Source organism: Pectinophora gossypiella, chromosome 6 (genome assembly GCF_024362695.1).
Source record: "Pectinophora gossypiella chromosome 6, ilPecGoss1.1, whole genome shotgun sequence".
Classification (NCBI taxonomy): domain Eukaryota; kingdom Metazoa; phylum Arthropoda; class Insecta; order Lepidoptera; family Gelechiidae; genus Pectinophora; species Pectinophora gossypiella.
This window is the reverse complement of record NC_065409.1, coordinates 4,490,690-4,509,929: the sequence shown is the minus strand read 5'-3', so window position 1 is coordinate 4,509,929 and position 19,240 is coordinate 4,490,690. Positions and strand designations below refer to the sequence as shown.

Sequence of the window (19,240 nt, the reverse complement as noted above, 5' to 3'; positions counted from 1 at the left end):
CCTCGTTTGAAATAGGGATAGAGATGACTCAACCCGTGATCATGGCACTTGCAACAGTGTCGAAATATCGGGAGTCTCATATCCCTATTTCAAACGCGGTAAGAACCCGTTATTATGTGTTTTAATTATTATAATAACCGCGTAAACTTAATATTACAATTGACATTTGTAGACATTGCGCACTTACTTTATTGCTTTTTAACAGAATTACTTTGATATGGGCTTTAGAATCTCAGTGGTACAAAAAGAAAGACCCCATTCCGGTTGGTCATACCGTAGAACAGTTTTAATATACTTTTATGCATAATAATTCTTACCCTAATACTTTTTCGTAATGATAACTGACATTCAGATAATTTACTGGTCACAGCGACGCAAATAAGCAGTTCTTCGGCATGTTTAGAGGCAAAGTCTAATATTTTATCTCATAAGGAATTATTATAGTTAGATGATAAAATAGTTTATATTACGGCCTTGGATTACACCTATGTGAACGTTGGACTTCGAACAAAGATTACCTACAGGTACCGGAATTTTACTTGCCTGCCTTAGTTGTTATTTATCATGATTATTATCATAGTCGACAGGTTTATATCTCTGTTTGTTTCTAACTCCACACCTTTTATTGTGGTGAGTATGAATGTGTATTGCTGTCATAGAACCGAGATACCGGTTACTCCTTATTTTATGATGTCGCGTAAAGATGACGTGGCGTTTTTTTGCACCCACACAGAGACTCACACACCCCTCACGTACACTTGGTGTTAAAACCCAGCAGGGTCTGCATGACAACCGCGTCGCGAATTAATCTCAGCGAATTGGTCTAAGGCCGGCGCGATTTCCGTGCCGCGAAGGCTGGGGATCTAAACAGGTCACATTGAAGCAGTTCATCTAAAAATGCAGTATTGCGATTTGACATTTGTATGTTAAGTACATAATGGCCCCGATTCCTGCAGACACCGCCTAATTTTATTTTAAGTTATATCCGTCATTTTCATATCCGTCGAAAAGGAAAGGGACGGATGATTCACAGCTCTTAATTTTAGGAAGAATGAGTAACCCGGGCGAATCAAAAGGTACGTCGCTGGTATGCAATCCGTTTGACGTGCTGTCTACTTAACTGTGTCGGGTTATTGACGGATGTAAAATTTTTAGACGGTTGGTTTAGATTTGTGCTTAAAATTGACGTGTGTTCTATAAATTTTATGCTTGTCGATTACCAGTCCCTTTCCTTTTCGGCGGATAAGAAAATGACAGATATAACTTAAAATAAAATTAGATGGTATTTACAGGAATTAGCACCAATAGTTAGCTTACCACAGCATACGACTACGGCTACCACCAAAAAATCACTATTCGAAAGAATTTTAGAAAAAATACCTATTTTCTTGGTTCATACTTTTTATAGCGTGATTTTCGTACCCGTGTAATCAGAAAATGAATATTTATCACGTTATCTCAACAGCGCCATTTATATTATTATATTATTTTTAGATAACGTAGCTTGGAAAGCCCCTCATTGAGTTAAACCTAAACATTAGGATATGTATGTCGGTTGCGCCATCGAGATTCTAGGTTAGTTCCTTGCAAATCTAACGTTTAGTTCACACAAGGACAGCCACTACTGCTAAGTAGTCAGTATCTAGCTAAGATTCGTACGGCTCATGTTTTTGTGCCTTACCTTGTCTCGTAAATATTCACAATGCATAGCCTTTGCATTGCACAGCTGTCGAGGAGTGGGTCCAATGTCGTGGCCTGATCTTAGAATTGAACATTTCATGATGTGCTCGATCATTTCAAATTTGAAATTTCCACTTGATATCAAGTCAGAGTCATTATCTGAATCATCCCTCAGGGTGAATATCAAAATGTGCCAAGTTTGCCAAACTATATACAGGGTGTTAGTGACATCGTAACGAAAACTTTGAGGGATGATTCAGGCCATGATTCTGAGTTGATATCAAGTAGAATTTTCCGTCGCAAAAGTATGGAACGGAAAATAATTTAAATAAGCTCTAAAATTTTCATGACTTCTCCGACAGGAAATTCCACTTGATATCGACTCAGAATCATGGTCTGAATCATCCCCTTCAGTATTCGTTACAGTGTCACTAACACCCATACCTACTTGTATGGCTACTGTATGTACTTGTATGGGGTGTAAGTGACATCGTAACGAATACTGAGAGGGATGATTCAGCTGATTATTCTGAGTTAATATCAAGTGGAATTTTCCATCGCAAAAGTATAGAATTGAAAATAATTTTATAAAACTAAAAAAATAACATGAATTTTGCGACGGAAAATTCCACTTGATATTAACTCAGAATCATGGTCTGAATCATCCCTCTGAGTACACCCTGTATACAGGGTGTTAGTGACATCGTAACGAATACTCAGAGGGATGATTCAGACCATGATTCTGAGTTAATATCAAGTGGAATTTTCCGTCGCAAAATTCATAATTTTTTTTAGTTTTTTGTAATTTTTTTCAATTCTATACTTTTGCGATTGAAAATTCCACTTGATATTAACTCAGAATAATGAGCTAAATCAGCCCCCTCAGTATTCGTTACGATGTCACTTACACCCCTTACTAGTACATATCTACAGGTAGCCATACAAGTAGGTATGGGTGTTAGTGACACCGTAACGAATACTGAGGGGGATGATTCAGACCATGATTCTGAGTTGATATTTAGTGGAATTTTCTGTCGGAAAATTTACGATGTTTTTTATGTTTTTTTAAATTATTTTCCGTTCCATACTTTTGCGACGGATAGTTCCACTTGATATCAACTTAGAATTATGGTCTGAATCATCCCTCAAAGTTTTCGTTACGATGTCACTAGCACCCTGTATATACTATACTATACGTTCTGTTGTTGTAATTGTGAATACCGTGTGCACCTGTAATTGGGGCACATATACAAAAAATAACTTAAGACTTGAATTTTATAACTTTACAATATGTGTACTGTTGGTATATTTAAATAAATAAATAAAAAGAAATGGTCGAACACATCATGAAATGATCGATTCTAAGATCTGGCCACGATATAATATAATATACTATACACAGAGGCCTGCCCTTTCGTAGATACAGGTGTGATATGTTATAAGTAGGTATATTCCTTTTCTACGGTTATGTTATACATTGCCTCTTGTACTTATACAAGTAATATGCGGCAAATCTACCATAAGTAGAAAAAAACAGCTAAGTACCTAGTCACCTAAGAACATAGATGGGTATGTACAGAAATAATAATGATCAAATTTTAAATTATTTTCTTTATTTATAACTGATTTATAGAAAAAGTAACTTAAGTTCACTATCTTTAGTGGTAAAAGAGCACAAGAAACAAAAAATCTGTTAATTCTTCTTTTTTGATTATTATATATCCGATTATTTATAGGTAATGTTTATTATACTTAGAATTTTATCGCGCATGCGCGCTTATGCAGTGTTCTTATCAAAGACCCCTTGGCTCATGATTTGGTATCCTTTCTTAACGTTCTCTGTGATGTCCTCAGCCGCCCTGTCAGCTGATACGAGCCATGTACTTGCGCTTGCGCCACGCTTGTAAGCTTCTATGATGCCTTTCACTGCTGATTCGGGCCTGGAACAAATACTTGTATTGGAATAAATGTACAATAAGTCACGTCAATGACGCCGAGTAGACTATAAGTTGTCAGTTTTTATGTTTTTTTTTTAAAGAACCTCTAGGGTTCTATGCTCAGTTTTAGGCGGATGAGTCGTTCGTTATGTAAAAACATTCGATTCAAAGTGTAACTATGTTACCTGCTGAATAAAGATGTTTTTGTAAGTATTTGAATTTGAGTTAAACAAAACAAAAATTGCATTGTAAGAGTACGAAAACACACTTAGGTAACAAAATTCAAGATTAATAGGTACCTACCTATATAATTTGTTTTAAAAGGAAATATAATCCACCCTTTCTATAACCCTAACAAGTAGGTACCTAAACACATGTTTAATATCTCTTTGGAATGTATTATGGCTGGGATGAAAGTTATACCAACGTTTTATATTTCATTGCTGGGCACCTGAGGGGAACAGTATCTTAGGCAATGGCAGACCTAGGGCGGTGCCAACGGTGCGACCGCATCGGGCGCGGAGTCGTATGGTTTCTTCACGTCGCGGGCTAAGCCGAAATCGAAAGCGAAATGTGGGGGCCCCAAAATCAACAAGATTGGTCCACTCTGGCGAGCATCCCCGTATCTAGGGGGAAGCAACTGGGTTTTGTATTTTGAGGGGCTGAGCTGGCCACTTTGAGGTCTCGCACCACCTAAATGAGGAGCCGGTCGGTCTGCGATTTTTGAAGTTAAGCAACTTTCGCAAAGGCCGGTCATAGGATGGGTGACAACAAAAAAAAAGTTTTTATCTCGAGCTCCCCCGTGCTTCGGAAGGCACGTTAAGCCGTTGGTTCCGGCTACATTAGCAGTCGTTAATAACCATCAATCCGCACTGGGCCCGCGTGATGGTTTAAGGCCCGATCTCCCTATCCATCAATAGGGAAGGCCCGTGCCCCAGCAGTGGGGACGTTAATGGGCTGATTATGATGATGATATGACCACCTAAATATTTCGCTAGGGCCACCACTGATCTCAGGTAGCCGCCCGAATACAGTCATGAGTAATCATGTACCCACTTTAGAACCCTGTCGCACTATCATATTTGACATTTAATGACACTTACGATTTAATTTGTCAAAAAAAAAAAGAATTATCAAAATCGGGTCATAAACGACGAAGTTATTCGCGAAAAAACATTAAAAAAAATATTGTCGAATTGAGAACCTCGTCCTTTTTTGAAGTCGTTAAAAAAAGTTAATGTGACATAGTATCAAAGTGTTAGTAGTAGTAGTGTTAGTATCAAAGATACTCGTAGAAAATATTGTTTTCTATATTCACCCGATCGGACCTAAACTCGAGCCCTGTAGTTTGGTGGTCATCATAATTATCTAGCCAATCACACTTAGTATTAGTGTCGACTTAGCTTCAGAAGTAGAAAATTGTAGGTATAAGTATTTTCCTTAAGTATTTATCATAAATTCATATCAAAGATTACTAAATGCGATAAGAAAAAATACGTTAGACAATAAAATTATCTTATCTTTATCTCGTCTGAAACGACATACTTACTTAAGTAAAAGTACATAAGAACCTATATGACCACTAACATTTCACCCGCGACTTCGTTCGTGTAGATTTCTAATCTCGTAGTATAGGTATGTGGGTAAGATACAAGTCCGCCCTCTAATATAATATATATCATTCAAAACTTTCATACAATCATTAAATTAATTGAATCCTGGTTTGGTGGTCAACGATGAATGAATCGTTTTTCAGGAATCGATCTACGAAATCATTTTCTTTTTTGCGTGACTAAGGCGATTCTCATACGACTATTATTATGTACCTACTTTTATTATGTAAGTACCTAGATAATATGTGTACCTACATACTGGTAAAACATAGTGAATGAGTGCCCTCTGCACCGGTTCCCAGGTGGTATAGCCGAGCTGCATTGTGTGACGGATGCGGCAGAGACTTGGTTAGTGGTGCTTCAGCTGGATATATGATCCACGCAGGATATTTTATTTTTGTCTGCCATACGCAATAATAATAATAATACTGGTAAAACGAAAATACTTACACTTTAATACAAGTTGGTGTAATGGCAACATAATATACCTAACCGTTATAAAATAAACATGTTATCGTGATATAGTTACTTACTAAATAACATAATAACTAATCATAAAAGACGCTTCTGTTATCGTACTAACCACACAAATAGCTATGTACAAATAATGTTGTTACGAGTATTTCGTTTAAATTATGTATTAAGGATGCACTAACTTATCTCACGCGAATAAGACTCACGCTATGGTCCTTTCCGGAGCAGTAAAGGATGAAATACCAATTGGTAAAACTTCCTTCCACTCAACATTGTATTGGGTGGCATTTCCACACGGCATACACGCAATCGAACTAAGTGTACTTACATACATACTTAGTGCTTCCATTTTCAAAAAGGTTCCTCGGAAAACATCGCAATTCCAAATACAAACCAATGCCCCGAGTTTAATTTAGAGCAACGCCCTTGTCGGTTTAGTGTTATTTTTGTACTTTTTAGGAAAAAATAGGCCAATGGTTTCCCTCAATACAAAATACACGGTAAAAATCTGTCTAGGGATAATTGTAGCCTACATACATATCAGGGGTGTGCTTCAAAAGCGCACCCCTGATGCCGGGCAGCAGCGGTATCAGTACTGGTTGGAGGCCTAGGAAATGTATTCTGGTGGGGCTCTAGCTAGAACATCACCGATTGAGAAATTGGTCGGTGTACTGCGGAACGGAAGGCGATTGGGGCAACCACCGTTCTACACGCCCTATCTATGGAGTGAGCGCAGCTCTTAAATAAAGAGAGAGAGACATACGTATCGGTGAAACACATAACTCTCCTTTTTGCTTCGCCGCAATCGGGTAAAAACTAATAGTAGCATCTTGACTTTTTTCTTACTTACTTCTGCATGGGTAATTTTTTAACGAGGTTCGTTATAGCTTCTTCGTCATCCGTTTCTTTGTCGATGGCTCTATAGTTATTGCTGTTAAGCAAGGCGGTGTCGGTGCAGCCGAAACACATGGTGATCACACGGACTCCAGTACGAGGGTAATGTGGTTCCGACTAATGAAAAAAAGAACAATTCAATTTTAATTACGAATTTAATACCCCCTTGAGGGTTGATGAGGTTGGTATTCTTCCTCACAACCCACACGATAAGAAGAACCGAACAAAAGAAGATAACTTACACCAAGACAGTTGCTGAACTGTAAGACAGCGCTTTTGGTGGCACAGTAGATGGGTAAGCTGGTGCATGGGAAAATTCCAGCGATTGATGAGATGTTGACGATAGTGCCTCCTTTGCCGCCGTGGTCCTTACGCATCAGCTCGAGCGCCTTCATTGAACTCCTGATCAATGCCGTCTGGAAGAAACATAAGCATCATGATGACAATTAACTACATAAAATAAGTTGAGTAACGACCTTGGTGGTGCAGTGGTTGTCGTAGGCCCCACGATCCGGAGGTCCCAGGATCGAATCCCGGTGGACACAATATCACAAAAATCACTTTGTGACCCCTAGTTTGGTTAAGACATATCAGGCTGATCATCCAATTGTCCCAAAGAAAGACAATCCGTCTGTGTTCGGCTCGTGAAGCAGTCGGTCCCGGCTTTTGTTTAACCCTGTCACGGACAGAGACCATGGGTCATTGATGGTTCGTAATAAGTAGTATGAGATTATGACATCTTGGAATCGGAACGTCATCAGACGTTCTGTCCTTGAAAGTGTTAAGTGACTTTGTAGTAGTTACATGAGCCATGTTTAGGGCTTTGGCAGCTCAATAGTAGCCCTGACACTAAGATTGATAAGGTCAGTTATTGATCTCAAAAATCTAAACGAAAGAAGAAGAAGAACTTAAGTGATTTAATTTTGCGACGTGATCTCTTGTATATTTTCCTCGGATGGCATTGACTAAGTAGTTGGATGTTTGTTTTTATTATTATGTTTGTCATTTCCATATCTCGGGACTATGTAGTCCCGGACTTTTGGAAGGCGTGCGTGGGGCCGAAGCCAACACGTAGAGGGCCCTTTTTATTAGCCTGTATGATCCCACTGCTGAGCAAAGCCCCCCCCCCCCCCCCCCCCATATCTTTCCAAGTATCCCGGTTCTGTGCGAGCTCTATCCAGTCTTTTCGATAACCGTCGAGATCATCGCGCCGTCATTTCCGGGGGTCTACCACGTCTACGGTGTCCGTCCTATGGTACCCAGTGGGTGATGATCTTTGCCCATCGTTCCGGATGCATGCGGCACACGTGTCCAGCACAGTCCCACTTTAGCCTGGCGGTCTTCCTGCCAACGTCAGCTATGTGTTTGTTTTTATGTTTAAATTATTGCACAAACACTACAGGTCAGTCTAAAATACCGCCCCCTCGTACCTGGTTCAAAGGTGGCCATTATACTGGCCGCGTTACTGCGCACTATTGCCAAGGAAACCTGTTGAGCCACGAACGAGCTGGCGCGGGGATCACTACCGCGGTCCCTCAAACGCCGCTTTTAACTTTTGTTTGAAAGGTTTGCGAGCCAATAGAAATGCTATAAATATATCTACAATTATGACCTAGCTACAGGACCGCCTGAACATTTCGCAAAAGCAAACATTTCAGGACGTTCGAAATAAATAGGTAGCTACCAAATCTGTATTATAAATATTACGAATAATAAAATATTCGATATAATTACTCGTAGTTTAAATATTTTGACTTTGACTTTAATGCTATTATATATAGAAACCACATCTAAATTCAATTTTTAGGTTTATTTTCTTAACACAAACTTGTAAAAATCTATGTTTTTCTAATCTTCATTATATATGTATATCCCTTCAAGCTTTGAATACCTTCTCTATATCACACTACGTATTATCATAACATAACCAATACTTTATTGCACAAACAGGAAAATACAAAAGAGAAATAGAATGAGTACAATAGGCGGCCTTATTGCTAAGTAGCAATCTCCAGGCAAGGTAGGCAGATATTAGTAAAACAGCTAAAAATAAATACTTACTACATTGACCTCTATCGCCCTGACCATCATACTTGGTCCATCGTTCAGGATACCAGCGCAATTGACCACGCAGTCGATGTAGCCGAGCTTCTTATAAACAGCGTCTATGCAATCTTCCAAATTCTTGGTAGTGACGTCACATTTGTAAAATGTTATCTTATTTTGACCATACTTGGCAGCCAATTCACTTTCTAGTTTCTTTCCGCTGGTCTCGTTTAGGTCTAATGCAGCTACATGCTGAAAAATCACAAGTAGATAGGTAATCTAAGTAAGTACATGAATATATAGATACTCATTGTCTTATTAGTTATGACAATAGAGTTTCTAGCTTCTTCTATAGATAAAAAATAAAACGAAATCTCAAATTTCGTTACGTTTCTTAAATTTTGTTTTGTCACTACTAACATAGTTTTTAAGTTTTTGTAATACTAACAAATATGGGCATCTGTCTGAAATAAAATTATTTTATTTATTTTTATTTTTATAGTGTGGGTTGTGAGGTGAATTACTAACCTCATCAACCCTAGTGTTCGGGTTATTATTGAGGCCCCATAGAGTTTTTATTATAGGTCTATTGTCCAAAACAAGGAAATACATAACGTATGTTTTTTTTTTTAAATCGGTACTTACTTATACTAAAGAGATAGGGTACCTACGAGTACTTACTTTATCATGGTTCCAAATGTACATCCCAGCTAGGGATGTCAAATAAAAATACCTAACTATTATACCTGAGAAAAACGGAAAGATGCTTCACTTTAGTTATGTTATTTGACGATTTCGTTCTGTCCACCTCAAACAAAATCGTGGGTGTGGACAAATGAGTAAAAACCGAGCATTTCTTAATCTAGAACGCTTTTTGCTTGAAGCGATTAGTAACTTAGGGAGGTAGTTCCTACTTTAAAATTCAAATTTATATTACTTATATTGTTTATTCGGATAACATAATATATTATTAAAATCCATAAGGTTGGTAACAAAAACTTACATACTAAGTTAGTGTACAAAATAAGGTGGATGATATTCGGATTTATTCCACCTGCCATCCTAATCAGATGGCACTTTCGATAGACAGTACTTACGAGTATTAAGAAATACTTAACAAAATTGTCTTAATAAGTACCGGACAATTGGCTACTTGACAGTTTTCGGATAAGTATTTTACAAACGTTTATTTTATACCTCTTATTTTATTTTCTCGAAAAAGCTTTATATACTAGAAAAAACATATTTCTCTTCTTTTTTTTCTTATATTTTTTTTAATATTTCTTTCTATTCTTTTTTAATTGCAAATTTCGCGCGAAAACGGTTGGTCACGTTTTGTCCAGTGACGTCATATTTCAGTAAACAAAGAATCTGTCAAACTACGTGTCACTTCAAGTGACTTAAAACCTAACAGATAGTTTTTGTTTATTTTGTGAAATGTGACGTCACACGAGCTCAACATGGCCGCCCGTATTTCGGGTCTTGTAATACACAGATAAAAAATCCCATTCTTATCTTGTAAAAATAAAATGTTTAAAATTGATCTTAATAAAAATAACTATTGGATAATTATTATCGTTAAATGATAAATTGCCATATCCGACATATTGTTTCATATTTTATTATTACAGCTGTCAAATAGGTAGCCAATTACGAACAGTAGGTAATTGGGTCGTGTACCAAGTTCAAAATTAATTATTAAATTCTGATTACTAAATAAAGGCAGATCTAAAACTAACGAAAAACATTTTTTTTTCTATTTAACTTATTTATGAATTTTAATCAAGAAAAATATAATAATAAGTCTGACATTTTATCGCGTTTTTCTATGACGTCACAGTGTGCTTTTTCATACAAAATTCTACAGTAATTGCGTGTTTTGACGTTTAGTAAAAAGTAACTGATTTGACTAGTTGGAAACTAGCCTATTGTTGACTGAATTGGTTGCTGATTTGAATTGTTACATTGTTAATGACTAACTCCCCACAGAGTAACTACCTAGATAAATAAGTTTATTGTAACTGTTTCCTTGTTTTGGTACAATGAAGTATACAGCAAGTTAGTGAGTGTGTAGATTCTACTTGATATTAGCTCTGAATCATGAGCTGAATCATCCCCCTCAGTATTCGATACGGTGCGGTGTCACTAACACCCTGTGTACCTATCTACTTTTTTTATGGACTGGCGTTGTTATCAAACGAAACATGCAATAGGTATGTTGAGATGCTTCCATCTTCGACCTTGGAAATAACAGTAACATTTCTTCGTAGCTAAATAGCTGATTCGACAAACAGTTGTAACAAAATTGGTCGTTAATCGTAGTTACTTACCTATTTACCTATCTCGCGATGTCAAAACGACCTCTAACCGCTTCTTTTATTAAAAACTCATTTAAACAATACAAACATTAGCCGGATCAGTTGAGGCCTTCTTAAGTTATTGCTTACTTATCAATGATCGGAATTTCATAGTAAAATATTAATAGGTAGGTAGGTACGGTCACGTGCATTAATATGTATACACTTTGGTACCATGTCACATTCATTTTTTTGACAAATCGAACTGTAAGTCTCACTAAATGTCAAATATGTTAGTGCGACAGAGTCCTAAAAGTGGGTACATTATATTGCTCATGACTGTACTACCTATACATTGTCATAGAAGAAAAAATGAATTACTTACTTATTTAATATTTTTTCATTAATGTGTAATTAATTTAAATTAGTAGTAGGTATAAAGTGCGTGAATCTTTAAAAATGAACAGCATTTCATTTTTATATACGTAGATTACCTGTGCAAATTAAATAGACACCTTGCTAGTACACAGCAGCCTTGACCATGGTGTGTAGTTAATTCGAAAGGGTTATACGTTTTCTCATTAGAAGTCGGGTAAATAATAATTTCTCACCTTAGCCCCTTGTTCAAGGAAAGCCTGTGTCACTCCAGCGCCTATTCCCGCCGCTCCACCGGTTACCAGAAAAACTTTATCTTTAATTTGATACATTACGACTGCTCAAGCCGATGTGCAGGGTCGGAATGAAGCGAGAAACACAGCTATCTGTGTCTATACATATTATATATTAAATAATAAATAATGCATAAACATCACTGCAGTAGGCAGGTAGGTACACATACCGCTTGTTTACTTACTTATCATCTCAGTTATCTGGAAACGGCGTTAATTATTATAAGCAAATGCTCATAAGTAGTACCGATAAAATTACATTTGTTTTTATAATTTTGTGACCGTTTTGGGTTGTGATGTGGGTTAGTATGGCAGGCTGAATCGAATGTCGCATGTGTATTAATTAATTAATCTCTTTTCTAATTTTACTGCATCATAACTCAAAAAGACTAAGTATTGATTAATCTTCGATAGTGTAGAAAATGTAAAACAAAAACTCCTTACGTATATTATTATTTTTAAACAATATTTTATTAATAACCATAATGTAAGTAGGTAACCCAGTTAATAACACAAACTTAGGAGATATACGTGCTGATATTTATCTTTTTTCAGCATCATCTTTTTTCACGAAATAATACGTACTTATATATTTTTATTATTGAACAAAATTTTAAAATGGCATTACAATACATAATATAGCATGACGTCTGTATCCCCTAAGGGGTAGAAAAAGATGTTATGTATACACCTACTCCGCGTCAGTTATGTTTAAGTCCCATGCAACCTATTGCTGTTGTAAAACGGAACTGGTAGTTTCACTGAAAAACAAGCGCCATCATGTCATCGTAGAACTTGTTATATCTGTCACTGATGTCCAGGGCAGGCTTATTGTTATTCACCAACCAAATGCTGCCAGAAACACCATTCTTGTAAGCATCTATCAGCCCGCGAGCGGCGGATTCCGCACTGAAAAAATAATAGAACGGAACTAATGTTGTGTTTGGTAGAACAAACATGAGAGTAGAATAAATGCAGAGGAAATTGCTTCTTAAAAAACAGAATCGTTTAGTTCTTAACCAGGCAATGGCCCCGATTCCTGCAGACACCGCCTAATAAGTTATATCCGTCATTTTCATATCCGTCGAAAAGGAAAGGAATTAGCACCATTATGTTGTAAAATCCGAAAGTCTTTATTATGCGCCTTATGAAATTCGAGGGGTGATTTTGTAAGCAAGTATATATGTATCACAAAACACAAGGCGTAGAGTGCTGCATCAAACTTTTGCGCACGCCTATCGCATAATGTTTCAATTCACCACACGGTACACTTATTGTTTAGGTATACAAGGTGTTAGTGACAACGTAACGAAAACTTTAGGGGATGATTTAGACCATGATTCAAAATCAGTCGCAAAAGTATGGAACTGAAAATAATTTAAAAAGCACTATTTTCATGAAATCTCCAACAGGTAATGCTACTTGATATTAACCCAGAATCATGTACTGAATCATTCCCCAAAGTGTTCGTTATATTGACACTAACACCATCTATTGTACATACATAAATAGGTACATAAACTAACGCCTATTTCCCACCGGGGTAAGCAGGGACTATGGAATTCCATTTGCTTCGACCCTGAGACTTCTCTTGGTTGCTTGTTTATATTGCAAGTATGTAGTTTTACCTTTGCACTGGATACTTTCTACAAGTTTGTTCCAAAACGTCGTTCATTTGTTTGTCGAAAGTCGCTAATTTGGTAAGCAAAGCCGTTTCTGTCGCTCCAAAACAGATGGAAAGCAGCCGAACACCGGTTCTTGCGTGGTAATCATCGTGCTGTAACAAACACTGAGGGTAAGTCAAATATAAATTATGACATTTTGATTATTACAAAAAACGTTTTCTTTTTTCTATTTAACTTTATGCATTTTAATAAAAGAAAATGTAACAATATGTGCGACATTTTGTCACGTTTTCTATGACGTCACAAGTTGCTTTTTCATACAAATTCAATAGTAATTTCGTGTTTTGATGTTTAGTAAAAATTAATTGATTTGATTAGTTGGAGGGAGCCACAGCCACAATAAGTGCCTGTAAATAAAAGTCGCGCAATTGTGAGCCACGTGATAGTAGGTATGTAGTTTATCACAGAATAAAGAATATCTACCGAATTATGTCATTATGATCTATGTGGAAAATAATTATGATCACCTGTTCATTCGGTTCATCATTATCCATTATAGAACCTAACTAACCTAAACTAACCAAAATATTCTACATATTTCCGATTATTTTTTGCTCTGCCCACCCTGTTAGGAATAACGAGCGTAAGTTTAAGAATGTTACTTTAAATTAAATAAATCCATTGCATTCGTATAAGTAGGTAGGTTATTACAAAATTAACAGGAGGAAGTTACGAGTTATTCTCAACACAAGTTTAAGTATTTATTGGGAAGGCACATTTCATTTTGCCTTTTTAACCCCCCAGTTGTCATGTAGAGCCAAGCTTCCAACTCTACATACCCTAACAATACAAATCCTAAGTTTAACCCTTTCACGGACAGAGACCACGGGTCATTGATGGTTCATAATAGGTAGTATGAGAGTATGACAACTTGGAATCGGAACGTCATTAGGCGTTCTGTCCTTGAAAGTGTTAAAAACTCTACATGTTAGGTTAGCTCATAACTTCATAATACTTACACCGATGCAGTTACTAAATTGTAAGACAGCAGCCTTAGTGGCCCAGTATATGGGCATCATAGGCATCTTAGTCAAACCAGCGACAGAAGATATGTTGATCACAGTACCACCCCTGCCACCTCCGTCCTTCCGCATAATCTCCAAGGCTTTCAGAGTCCCTGACACTAAGGCTGTCTGAAAATTAATTTATTTCTTTAGTAACTGATTCTTACTGCACACATTTTTAACCGGCTTTAATAAGAAGGAAAAAGTAAAAAAAAACGTAAAAAGTCTGGTGGTTGGTTGCAGGTTACGTGGTGGATCTTTCGTCCATGTGTATACCCTGTACTAGGGTTTACCCTGTATCGCAGTGGCCCTATCATGATACAAGATTAAGTATGCGGGTGGTGAGGTTATCAACTGGACCAGTGGGTGACATCTGACGCCATATGATTGAAGACTAAAGTAAGACCAAGGGGAGGTGAGGTAAACCTAGTTCTGGTCCTGGTGGGGAGCGGAGAGTTGCCGTTCTATACGTAGTATTAATCCTTATTCTATGCGTATATGAAACCGAAAATAGACTCTCGTGAGGTTAGGTAACTGTCAGTACTATTCAGAGGCTTTGAAATAGACTACTCTGGGCGCTATCCCATCCGCGTCAGACAGAATACTGCGGAGCAGAAGGCAAGAGGGAAACCACTGCATTATTTTTCCTTAAAAAGATGCTACACCGACAAGAGCGCGGCTCTTAAATTAGTGCTGATGAGGTTAGGTAAGTAGACCGCAATATAGTTATGAGGCGTGCGACGGAAGATCATAAAAGATGATAATTACATTCATTCTTATTCTCACGTGTGCCTTATAAAACCAATCTTCTTCAGAAATATCCTGAATAATCCTGATCCATTACATAAACTGCCTATATACGTCCCACTGCTGGGCATAGGCCTCCCCTCAATCAACCGGAGGGGGTATGGAGCATACTCCACCACGCTGCTCCACTGCGAGTTGGTGGAGGTGTTTTTACGGCTAATAGCCGGGACCAACGGCTGAACGTGCCCTCCGAAGCACGGAATCATCTTACTTTTTCGGACAATCAGGTGATTCAAGCCTGAAAAGTCCTTACCAAACAAAGGACAGTCTCACAAAGTGATTCCGACAATGTCCCCATCGGGAATCGAACCCGGACCTCCAGCTCGTGAGACTAACGCTCTAACCACTAGACCACAGAGTCTGTTCCTGATCCGTTACTTAAATGAATTTTATTGAACCTAAGTATCAAAAGTAGCAGCAAGTTTTCTCTGATACTTGTTGATAATAATATGTTTGTACATGATATTTAAGTACTTTATATATTATCACTATCTGTCTCTGTGATAAGTTTAGACTCATCAAAGTCATCATCTACGGCCTTGTAAGTACACCTAAGTATATCAGACGATTTAGTCATACTTATTTATCATTAGGCATTGCTAATTCTATGTCATTGTATGCACATTTTCATTGGTAAATAACAGGAAGTAAAACGACGAACGAATCATTACGTGAGGTACCATCTAATATTAACGTAAGTAATAAGTACTTGTTCCCGTATTCTGAAATGTTAACTCAAACCTTCCTAGCTACCGTCCTCAGTTCTTCTTCTTCTGGTATCAGGGTTTATAGAGCCGCCAAAAGCCCCTGAAATGACTCATGTAACGACTACATACTTACATCAGTAACTAGTAACCGGGACCAACGGGGTAACGTGCCTTTCGAAGCACGGACCATCTTACTTTCGGACAATCAGGTGATCAGCCAGTGATTTTTATGACATGTCCCCACCGGGATTCGAACCCGGGGCTTCCGAATCGTGAGCCCGACGCTCAACCACTCCAGTGGCCACCACGGAGGACCTCAGTTGAGCGACCTTAAGGAAGACCTCGATCTCAGCTCAAAATCGGTATTCGAGTCGGCGCCTCAACGGTATCTCGAGAAAACTGCAGCGATATTAAGTGGAGACATGACGTCAAATATGCTCGACTCAAGTGCAAAGCAATATTGCTATTTGACATTTGTTTGCATTGCGCTCTTACTTTTATATACGCAAATGTCAGATTGCAATATTGCTTTCTTAAATGAATTGCTTCAATGAGGCCTTTTTAACCCCCCTGAAGTAGATGACGGAAATGTCAACTTGAAGTACCAAAATGCTCAGCTGAGGCCTAAATAATATTATTTATTCGTAGGCCTCAGCTGAGCATTGAGCTGAGCTGAGGCCTGAGTTGAGTTAACATCTTAGAATACGGGTGTCAATCTTTGTTAGTTTCTTCTGCGTTTCATTTTATTGTCATAACGTAGAGCATGCCCAAAATGTTATGGATAAAGCAAACGAAATGCGGCGTGATTCGCGTATCTCTAATTACCTACCTACTTCTTCAATTTATATCATAATATCTCTCAGTTTTTGTAAGCTATATTTGTTATTCTCTAAATGTGTGCAATAAACTATTTGATAAGTTATAATTATGTCATATTTTTAATCTTAGATAGTTGTCTACCTAATTGTTTCGTAAACCTCCTTCAAATCAACCACTTCACTTCACTTCAAGACGACCTCCTTAACACAAGAAATTGTCACGTGGTTACCGGGATTAAGCCCGGTTAATGACAATAGGCTCACCCCTATTACATGGGACTTAAACATAACTGGCGAGAGGTGGGGAGAAGATCCCACTACTGGGTAAAGGCCTCTCCTTCCTCTTTCTTTCGGGCTTAGGCGTCGTGGTGGACGTTGAAAGAAATTGCGCGGCGTGACGACTTAGACGCTTACCGGAGTGACTGCCCAGAGTAGGTACGCACAGGACTAATGCTATGTTATGTTATTATGTTTGTCCACTAACGTCACATTGGTTATATTATTCAAATTTAAAAATTCCAATTCAAAAATATCTTTATTCAATAGGTAACGAACGTCTCATCCGCGGAAAACTACTGCAGCTTCTCACAACCTGTATACCTGGGGAAAAGAAGCTGCAAGAAAAACCTAGGCACATGGTCCTAGACGTTCAAAAAGAAAATATAATATTATATCTATTACCTATCCACACTCACCACATTAATTTCAATTTCCTTCTTATAGACAGGCAAAGAATCATTCATTATTCCAGCGTTGTTGATAAGCACATCCAAGTAACCCTGATCATCTTTAACCGATGCAAATGCTCCAAAGAGTTGATCGTCTTTGGTGACGTCACATTTGTAAAATTTTATTTTATTTGCTCCATATTTCGAATTCAGTTCGTTTTGCAGGGCAACACCGGCTTTCTCGTTGACATCTAGAACTGAAATGTGCTGCAACAAAATTGATTTGATTTTTAGATAAAGTTTACTAATAGCTTACTTACGTAACACGCTACTTACAGTTAAAATTGTTTGACAAGAAAATACACATGAGCCATGTCAGGGGCCTTTGGCGGCTCAATAATAATCCTGACACCAGGGTTGACGAGGTTAATTTAGTTAGTAATCCAACCTCACAACGATAGAAGAAGACAAGGAAATACAAATTTAAAGCAAGCTCACATCAAACTAAACTAAATTAGTTTAGTAGGTAAAGTAACACGACATGGGCTATAAGTAGGCTGAGCACCATGTCACCATAACATGTGTACAAGGACCAAGTCTTTGCATGGGTAGGTACTATTTATCAGTCAATGAATGACCTTCCATAGGCTACTCGCTACGTTCCCTAAAAATAATATAAATTATTTTTATTCCGATTCCCTCATTCCATTTATTCTGATTACTTACTTAGGGCTCTGCACACCCGATTTGTGAATACGGGCGTGATTTTGTGTATCTGTGTGTGATAGGTAATATATAAAGACAAACCTTGACATCTTCCTGTAACAAACACCGTACAACTTTCTCTCCAATGCCACTTGCCGCACCAGTGATGATTACGACTTTATTTTTCCACTCATACGACATTTTTCTTTGAGAAATACCTATGTACTGCCAACTTTACAGATGAATCTGTAGTTATTATATCTTTAATCAGGTACCTAATAAGTAAGTAGATATGTACGTATATTTGCTTTGTCACGCCTCCAGCAAATCTTTTAGATAACATCGAGTTTGGTTTAGTAGCCAGATTTTCGTTATTTTATAAGAGCTGAAGTCTCCGCCCGCCCAGAGGTCCCACTTTTTAGAGGAACGCACTTAGCACCATAAGCGAGCGACTCTTTCTCGCCTCGACATACGTCAGCCGTCACTCTCTCACAGGACTGCACAGAAAGAAATACTATGATCTCTGTCGCGGCGAGAAAGAATCACGTGCTTACGGTACTAAGCCCGCTGCAAAGTCCCTCATTGACATAAAAGACAATATACCTACGGGACATACTTTTGATAATCCTAGCTGCTGTTTTATTTTTCTTCTCTAGATTGGGTTGTGAGGACAATGACCGGATTCATCAGCCGTGGTACTCAACGAAATAGTAGTTGATTTGCTGGCTGCACAAAATGTCATTACAAAAAAATAAGAATTTCGCACCGAGAAAGTTTCTGAATTAGCTCGTATCCAAACAAAAAAAAAAACAAAAAAAACGTCATGTTGATGTGACGTCTACTGTCAAATTATGTGAGTCATAGATTAGTGTTGTGAATATTCAAATCTTTTAATTTATCGATTTCGCATCAAAAGTGATTGAATGATTTATTCTGATGACAAGTGACTCTGTCCACCTTATAATGGGTGTCAGTTTGTGTAGGTATGTATATTTTATTATTTTATAGAACCATGTTATAACAGACGGAAAATGGAAGTAAAATTTTAATAAACAACGTCAAAATCAAAACACAGCACATATTTACAAGGAAACAGTGAAAAAAATATAACATTCATGCATCAAAGTAACAAATAAAAGCTGAACAACTTTTATACCATATTTTCTTAAGATTGTCTTCTTCCTTTTTGGAAATGGGGCAAAAAGTATGACATTACAAATAATCAAGAGGAAAAAGG

The 19,240-nt window shown here is 37.6% G+C and overlaps 2 protein-coding genes across 2 annotated transcripts; both read right to left on the bottom strand.

Moving 5' to 3' along the window:
- Nucleotides 1-3,276: 3,276 nt before the first annotated feature.
- LOC126367491 (15-hydroxyprostaglandin dehydrogenase [NAD(+)]-like) lies at nucleotides 3,277-11,703 on the bottom strand. The gene is made up of 5 exons (XM_050011027.1): nucleotides 11,553-11,703; nucleotides 8,660-8,896; nucleotides 6,841-7,014; nucleotides 6,555-6,715; nucleotides 3,277-3,620 (listed from the first exon to the last, which is right to left on the bottom strand). The coding sequence occupies exons 1-5, from the start codon at nucleotides 11,646-11,648 to the stop codon at nucleotides 3,458-3,460; spliced, it is 831 nt and encodes a 276-aa protein (XP_049866984.1). The 5' UTR covers nucleotides 11,649-11,703; the 3' UTR covers nucleotides 3,277-3,457.
- Nucleotides 11,704-12,104: 401 nt separating this feature from the next.
- Nucleotides 12,105-18,456, bottom strand: LOC126367497 (15-hydroxyprostaglandin dehydrogenase [NAD(+)]-like). Its single transcript, XM_050011038.1, has 5 exons — nucleotides 18,106-18,456; nucleotides 17,326-17,565; nucleotides 14,254-14,427; nucleotides 13,238-13,386; nucleotides 12,105-12,518 (listed from the first exon to the last, which is right to left on the bottom strand). The coding sequence occupies exons 1-5, from the start codon at nucleotides 18,202-18,204 to the stop codon at nucleotides 12,368-12,370; spliced, it is 813 nt and encodes a 270-aa protein (XP_049866995.1). The 5' UTR covers nucleotides 18,205-18,456; the 3' UTR covers nucleotides 12,105-12,367.
- Between the last annotated feature and the right edge of the window lie 784 nt (nucleotides 18,457-19,240).

Excerpts from the sequence above, each read along its gene's own strand:
- LOC126367491 (XM_050011027.1), bottom strand. The coding sequence starts at position 11,648 with ATGTATCAAATTAAAGATAAAGTTTTTCTGGTAACCGGTGGAGCGGCG. Across the intron at positions 7,015-8,659 it reads GGGCGATAGAGGTCAATGTA|ACGGCATTGATCAGGAGTTC; the intron begins GTAAGTATTTAT and ends TGTTTCTTCCAG. Across the intron at positions 3,621-6,554 it reads AAAAAATTACCCATGCAGAA|GCCCGAATCAGCAGTGAAAG; the intron begins GTAAGTAAGAAA and ends TATTTGTTCCAG.
- LOC126367497 (XM_050011038.1), bottom strand. The coding sequence starts at position 18,204 with ATGTCGTATGAGTGGAAAAATAAAGTCGTAATCATCACTGGTGCGGCA. Across the intron at positions 17,566-18,105 it reads TGTTACAGGAAGATGTCAAG|CACATTTCAGTTCTAGATGT; the intron begins GTTTGTCTTTAT and ends ATTTTGTTGCAG. Across the intron at positions 12,519-13,237 it reads AGAAAGTATCCAGTGCAAAG|TGCGGAATCCGCCGCTCGCG; the intron begins GTAAAACTACAT and ends TTATTTTTTCAG.